Genomic DNA, 7,723 nt, shown 5'->3' with positions numbered 1-7,723 from the left:
CAGCTTTGAGCAATCTGGTGTAGTGAGAGCTGCCCATGGCGGGGGGTAGAATTAGCAATTATTGTATCACAAAAGTGGCTTACAGGAACAACTGAGAGACTTGGTCAAGAACAGAATAAAATTATCATAGGTTTTTACATTTAGAATAACATTACTCTCTTGTAATTGCAGGTATGCTGGGATGGGTGTGTGAAAACAGAAGGAGCAAGAACACAAAAAACAAGCTGCTGGTGGTGGATGTTTTCCCTGTGAAGGCCATATGGGAAGGACAGGAGTGATGGGAACATGGTGCCTCTCTTTTCCTCAGCTGTACTGGACAAGTGAGTATAGATGGTGAGATCAGAAAGGAGGACAATCAAAGTGTTGTGGCAGAGAGTAATATGCTCCAGAATAGAGTGTAATGAAACAGCCACAGTTTTTGAAACAAAGTAGTACAGAAGAAGTGACCTGAATATTGTTAAAACCACCAGAGGGAAATTATGCAAAAGCAGGTTTCTTTAGTTGGCTTTACACTGTCAGCTATAAAGTGAGCCCTCAGAAATGGCCGAGGGAGAAGCTGGGCTTGCTGGCTTTGGGGCTTTACTTGTTAAATGCTGAACTACATCAGATCATAGAAACCTGAAACTTTGTATCTCACAGCAAGACAGCGTCATGAATACCTAAATTTACCACCTGATTGCTGCGATACCTGGGATTTACTGCTCAAAGGGAGGACAAATATAGCTGTTACAAAACCACACAAATCTGCTTTGGTGCATCTTGGCTGTTGAGAAAGGCAAGAGTTTTTGAACACAGCCTTCCAACAGCCACTCTGTCCAAAGAACAGAAAGCTTGCTTTCTTAGAGAAGTTCTCAGAAGTCCTGACCTTGGTAGGTCCTGGCACCACTACACCAAAAAATTCCCCTAGATAGATCCGGTGTATGGGTGCTGCCAAATTCTGTCCACAAAACCTAGAAATTATGTCATCCTCGTAGAAATAAAAATTGCTTTCTATGATTCAATGAAAAAAAAAAAAAAAAAAAAAAGGAAGAACCAAAAAAAAAACCCACCCCAAACCCGCCAACCAAAAACGCCCGACAAAAAAAGCCAAACCGAGAGCAACCATGAGCCCCGGGATGCCACCAGCTCCGGACAAAACGGTACCAAGTGTCTCTGGCCGCGCTCACCTCCGGGCGCCCGCGGCGCTTTGCGCCGCCAGAAAGGGCGCGCGTGTGCGTGGGGGGTGCGTTTCGCTTTACGGAGTCAGGCAGGCGAAACTTTTTCTTTAAATAATTTAAATTTTGTGAATGGAAGGGGTTGCCCTGCCACCCCGGGGAGGCGTAGGGGACACGGCGTGCCCGCGGCAGGATCCCGGGCTACCGGCGGGCCCCGAGCGCCACTTCCGAGGCGCTGCCCCGAGGGCCGGGGCCGCGGCGGGAGTCGCCCCCCACGGGGCCGGGCGGGGCGGCGGGGCCGGGGCCGGGGCCGGGGCCGGGGCGGGCGGGCCGCGGCGATCGGCGATCCGGCGGGGGGCGCGGGGAGCCAATGGGCGGCGGGGATCCGCCGGCGCGGCTCGGGGGCCCCTGGAGGAGGAGGAGAGGAAAAACCACGGGATTGAGCTCTGTCAGTGGCGCTCGCGGCTTCCAAGGGGGAAGTGCCGGGGAATAATTAATGTTTTTATTAAATTTGGAGGGAATTTTTTTGCAGCCGATCGCCGCGCGTGGCCTTCAGGTGGGTCTTCCCCCGCAACTTTGCCCGCCGCCCCGCAGGATTGCGCGGCGGCGGTGGGGCTGCGGGAGCGATCCTGTGGGAGAAGGTGGCTGGTGCGCGGGGCGGGGGGGCCGTGTCTGTGTGTGTGTGTCTGTGTGTCTGTCTGTGTGTGTGTGTGAGGGCGGTGAGTGCGTGGCCGCCGGGCGCCGCCGCCGCCGCGAGGTGCGCGGCGAGCCCCGCGTTCGCCATTACGAGTTGAGCACACGCTTGCGAGAGCCGGGGCTGCCGCCGGCGCGGATCGCCCGCGGGCGCGGCGCGCAGTGTAAATAAAGCCCTGCCTCTCGCTCCGCCGGCCGCCGCCGAGTGCTTTTGCTCCTCCGCGTTTTGCTGGCAGGAGCGTGTAACCCAGGTGAAGGCAGAGAAGGGAGGGTTGTTTTTATGAATGGGACTCTTTGAGGTTAATTAGGTATGCAAATGCAAGCAGTTCATTCATGCTGCCTCTTTTTTCTTTTTTTTTTTTTTTTTAATCTAAAAGCCATCTTGTATTCCCCTCTAGGCTGATTGGAGTCCAGATCCCGAGGAAATCTCCAGATCAAATGCCCAGTAAATAAAAAACACTGAGCTAAGACTCGTGGAAGAGCTGCAGAATGGATGGATTTTATGACCAGCAAGTGCCTTACATGGTCACCAATGTGAGTGATCAGTTCAAAGTTGGTGTTTATAAACTTGACTCCGACTTATTTCTGTGGGGGAGTTTTACAGACACAGTCTCTGCTTTGTTACGGCTGTAGGGGCGACTCTTCATCTGGGAGCTTTGCTTGCAAGATGAGCCTATCTTCTTAGTTATTGCAATAAAGCATCGTGTTCTTTTAAAGACAGTTTTGGGATGATTAAAAAATCATGCACATGATTAGCGGATGAGGGAGGCGAGAGCAGCAGCAGCTGCATTCAAAGTTTCTGGCTGCGTTTGCCTGCAATGTTCAAAAGAATGAAGTTGAGGCAAACATTAACCTTTTTTTTTCCCCTCTCTGTTTTTGTTTTTTTTTCTTTCAGGACTTTGCAAACAATTTTATAAGTAACACAGGGAAACAAAGCAGTCTATTATAATTTCATGTCTGGGTTCTCCTGCATAGCTTATGCTATGGGGATTTATGGGCTATTGTGTAGGTTTGTATACTTTAGATGCTAAAAATACGATTGGCATTGTGTTGCTGCTTGAGCACATTATATATGTATTGTACAAATAGATGTCTACATAGATAGATAGAAATGTGTTGCATTTAGATATAGGACTCTTTGGGAGGATATTAGGTGCTCAGCAATATCTTTTGTTTGAAATTGAAGGCTGGCAAGAAGTCCCTGTTTGAAAATATAAAGAATTTATGCCAAGTTTGCATATTCCTGATTAATTAAAAAAAGCCCAAAACAAACCCAACCAAATCTCAAACCTCAGATTTCTAAAGTAACTGATCTTTCCTGTTTATAGAATCCGCGTGGGAGAAACTGTAATGAGAGACCGACAAATGTCAGGAAAAGAAAATTCATTAACAGAGACCTGGCTCATGATTCAGAAGGTGAGGGCTTGTTGTTTCCCCCCCCCCCCCCCCCCCCTTTTCTTACTAATGCAGAGAAGCTTTTTGAGAGCTCTTTATTTATTTATTTTGGAGATAAAAATATCTAGATCAATCTGAATAAACAAGACAAGAAAACTACATTTACTAATGCAAAACAAACTGGCAAAGGCAATAAATTTATAAAGTTGAAAGTCTTTCCTTGACTTACCCTGTTGCATTTTGTGCACATGTGGCACACGAATGTCATGCACTGAGGACAAGCCTTTGCGGCATCTGACACAAGTCATGGCACCTGGGTTTTCACCATCAAGCCTCTTCATATTTAGGGCATTCTTCATCCCTCCCATCTTTTAACGTCCTTTTCCCTGGTATGTCTTCACTAGTGGTAGCAGGAGTGAGAGAATGTGGGTGTGGAGATTTGATTTTCACCAGCTTTACTGTATAGTCAGGATTCTGGTGCCTGCTGGCCTGTTTCTCTTGTTGTATAACACTAACAGGGTTAAAAATCCAGGGAATTTCGATTAAGAGAACCTACAGTGGAGAAAGTTTTGGAGGCCCAGAGGTTTGTAACTTAGTCCCATCAGTAGCCACCCAGGACTGTAGGTTGAGAACTGTAGCTGTTAACACTTCTTTAGGTTACAAGGTCTGTATTATGCTACGCCTGCAGCCCTGAAAGTACATGAGACCTACAGGAAGATATGTAGAGGCCTATAACTTACCCCTATGTAAATCTTATCAGGGTAACAACACACTGACACACTTTTCAAAGTCCATACTTGCCTGGAAAAGTAGATTCAAAAAAAAGCAACTTTCTGATTTTCAGTTAAATCATTTCCCAGTGTGCATGTGGGGTATCAGTCCACAGGATAAATGAATAGCCTCTGTCATTTAAGTATATGTAAATAGTTATCTGTCAGCATTCATAAAAAAGGAAGTCTCTCTCAAAATACAGTAAATTAAAAATAAACCATTTGTTAGTTCAAATATCCTACTTAGTCTTAGCAAACAGAATTTTCGTAACTGAGTTTCGGAGGCTTGCAAGTAAGCTGAATGCTGCTCTGCTTTACACCCATTATAAGTAACTGATTTCAGTGCATTGCAAAAGATAAGCTGCTGCAAAATTCAGTCCATGAAGAAGGTGGTTTTAGTTTTAAAGAAGTACAGTGAGTACAGCATAGAGGAAATAGTGGTGGTTCTCATGTCATATGAAGTAAAACATTAGGGGAAGTACAAAAGATTTCCCATTTCTCTTTGCTATTGCAGCATCTCAGGTCACGGCTTCAGAATTTTTATATGATAGTTATGACCCTACTATTAAAAATTCTCAGTTGTTGCTCAGGCAGAACTGTGGAAGTCCAAGCAAGCTTTATCTGGGGCAGATATTACAGGAGGAGGCCTGAATTGTATAAGAAGAAATTGTTCACCTGTAAGAAATATTACGATTTTTAACTTTTCTATGTGTTGCTGAATGAGCCTTTTATACTAGAGAGCTCTGTTAAGATTCTGGTTATTATTTCAGGAGCTGAAAATACAGTAAGTGCTTGGGTTTTTATTAATAGGTGTAGAAAAATCAGTAACTGATGCCTCAGAATGCCTGCTTTTTCTGTGCACTTGACTGCCAAACCAGAATTAATGTATATTGCTCTTAAGGAAAAATATATTTTTGAACCTATTTTAATCTTTTGAAGAGATAAAATTTTATCCATGTCTTTATCTTTTTACAGAACTCTTTCAAGATCTGAGCCAATTACAGGAGACATGGCTTGCAGAAGGTAAGGGAAAAAACTGCTTGTAAAAAGAGGAAAAACAACTCTGGAGGGGAAAAAAAAAGTCCTGAACTTGCTGTCTTAATGTTCAGCCCAATTAATTGAGCTCTAAAAGAGCCACCTCATGTGTCATGCATACATTAGAGCCTCTGATGAGTTTGTCTTTGGGGACTCTGGGGCTGCTCTACCCAGTGTCATCACAAATTACCAGGAGAAATTGCTTCCAGCTCACAATCACATCTGCTTTTGGCAAGAACTAATGCACCAAGACTTCAAGTTCTAAGCCTCTGTTCAGATTTTAATTGCAATTGATCAGGTTTATATTATTGTACCTCGAGAGACTACATACAGCCAGAACTGGGCTTGCTGTTTCCTTTTCAGCAGCACATATAATTATTTGGTGTTCTGGTGGAGTACTTTTCTGATGGCAGAAATTAGTTTCTCTGGGTTCATCGGGACGGGATGCTTCAAGATTTAAGTGCAAGTGTCTTCTTTCCACCTTGTTCACAACACAGAACATTAGGTGTGTATGAAATGCTTAACCAGTACTTTTTCTTTCTTTTTTTTTTTTTCAGAAACCTTTAAATATTTTGCATGTTATTTTTGTCTTTGTATTTGTAGTTGTGAGATTCTGTACCGGGTGATTAGAAAACTAACATCGGTCTGTTTTACACATGCATGCTCTTTTAAGTATTTCAAATAATCTTGCAGAGCACATTCTAGTGAAGAGACAAGATTTAAGAACAATAATGTACAAATCTGAATTTCGAGTAGTTGTTGAGATATTCATTTAACAGTAACAAAAATGAGCTGCTGCATTAGAACTTTAACAAGTTGCAAGGTACCTTTTTGCTTGTTCAAGTCTATTTGTTTTCAGCAACATTTTCCGATTTTTTTTTCTTTGATATTTGCAGTACTGTTTATTTGAAGCATAAAGATTTTTGTGCATTATCTCTTCTCAATATTTCTGGTCAATTTTTTTATGTAAACTTCTGTATCTGAAATAGACATAAATTTGATGCAAGTTAAAATAATCTCTCCAGATTCATCCTGATTTAAATGAATGTGAGTATTCACAAATGTTTAAGTTTTTTCCTGTACAGGACTTATACTCTATCTGTGCAGCTGTTTATAGAAGAAATGGTCTGTGTTTAGTTTTTTTTGATTTTTTTTTTGGTTTGGTTTTTTTTGTTGTTGTTGTTGGGGTTTTTTGGGGTTTTGATTTTTTTTGTTTTGTTTTGTATTTGTTTTAAAGGAGGGATGTTGGGGTGAAATGCTTACTGCTTGTGTTCATAAAAAGGGAAATATTGCTGACTACTTGTTTATACCCTGATTCTGTTTTAGCAGCTTTTTGTGTGGTTTCTTTTACCTATTAGTAAGTTGTGGGGTATTGTTTATTTTGATGACATTTTTATTCTGCTAGTATTAGTTTTAGTATGGGGTTATTCTGTGTATAATCAAAAACCCCTCCTGAAATTAATGGAACAGAGGATATATTTTTATGAACTAATAAAATTCTTCCCTAATAATTGAAAACAGGCTGTCCTGAACTAAGATCATTTTTGTAGTATAATGGTCAGCTGTAGCTGTCTCCCTGTGGTGATTTTCCTAAGGAGCTCTTTACATTGTATCATCTCATTCATGTCAGCAATCAGAAACATGTTAAAATGCTACTCAAAAGATACTATATTTTAATTTAGAGGTTAACTTTCAGTTTGATTGTTTCACTGGCATGGATGTTTTTGTTTCTGAAAAATGATTAAATTTCTTTGATCTTAAGTCAGAAACAATGCAGGCAGATTCATAATGCATGTGCAGATAATAATGGAAGTTGGAAAAATAATGCAGAATTTAAAACTGAAATTTGATCATTTCCATAGATACATAAATTAATGTAATGGCAATTTTTTTTTCTGAAGGCACTGCTTATTTTAGACTAGAATCATTTGTTTGAGAGCCTTTTAACCTCTTTATCAGAGAGTATTTCACTGAATAACTTTAGATAGGTTTTGAGAGAGAAGGTGTCTAGTCCCATGTCAGCTAGGTTGAATAACCTTTATAAAGGCAGATAAAATAATCTGGGAAATGGTTAAAAATGAAAAAAAGTTCCTTTTTTTTTTACATTGCAGAAAGAAATAAACCTAACTAACACTATTTGTCCACGCTATATTTCAACTAAATATTACAGGTTTTGCAGTGTTCTAGAAATACTTTAAGAAATCTCTGTTTCGGGCCATGCCGTGGTTTGAGCTGTTTCATGGAACAAACTTTGCACAGCTTTTCATAAGGCTAAACTAAAACTGAAATAAAAAGTTAAGATGGCAACATCAAATATTGAACTGTTAGCTTCATCCCAAAGTTTTATGGAAAAAAATAAAAAAAACACCCTTAACAACTTCTGTTAGTCTTTATAATATGGTAGTGTTTGAGGACATTGTAGCTCTGCTCAAATGTCTATATGGATGAGCTTAGCCAGGAAACAGATTTTGAAATCAGACTTGTTTACCCATTGCTAGATGTGTCCATTTATGTTCTTCTGGACCTTCCTAGGCTAGAAGTCTGCCAATTTGGCAGCATCAGTACTGTTTACATATTTCTTTTCATAATGCTCTGGAGCCAGGGAAATGACCATGAAATTTTAAAACATCTTGACCCTTTTTAAGAAAAGCAGTGGCAGCTGACCAGGTTTCTCCC

At 41.3% G+C, this 7,723-nt stretch overlaps 1 protein-coding gene across 5 annotated transcripts in view; it reads left to right on the top strand.

Moving 5' to 3' along the window:
• The first annotated feature begins 1,020 nt into the window (after positions 1-1,020).
• ETV1 (ETS variant transcription factor 1) overlaps positions 1,021-7,723 on the top strand; it is a 66,354-nt gene continuing 59,651 nt past the window's right edge. The window contains exons 1-4 of one of the 5 annotated variants that reach the window (XM_071429102.1): positions 1,021-1,139; positions 2,246-2,381; positions 3,176-3,263; positions 4,988-5,035. In XM_071429102.1, coding sequence (XP_071285203.1) covers positions 2,337-2,381; positions 3,176-3,263; positions 4,988-5,035 — 181 coding nt within the window. In that variant the 5' untranslated portion in view covers positions 1,021-1,139; positions 2,246-2,336. Of the gene's footprint in view, positions 1,140-1,224; positions 1,247-1,508; positions 1,711-2,008; positions 2,156-2,245; positions 2,382-3,175; positions 3,264-4,987; positions 5,036-5,197; positions 5,553-7,723 lie in introns of those variants that run through there. The other 4 variants (XM_071429103.1, XM_071429101.1, XM_071429104.1 and 1 more) reach the window with 4 other exon arrangements.

This window comes from Agelaius tricolor, unplaced genomic scaffold (genome assembly GCF_023055355.1).
Source record: "Agelaius tricolor isolate 1412-34295 unplaced genomic scaffold, bAgeTri1.0.p SCAF_6, whole genome shotgun sequence".
Classification (NCBI taxonomy): domain Eukaryota; kingdom Metazoa; phylum Chordata; class Aves; order Passeriformes; family Icteridae; genus Agelaius; species Agelaius tricolor.
Note: the sequence above shows the minus strand (reverse complement) of the source record. Positions and strands in the feature narration are given on the sequence as shown.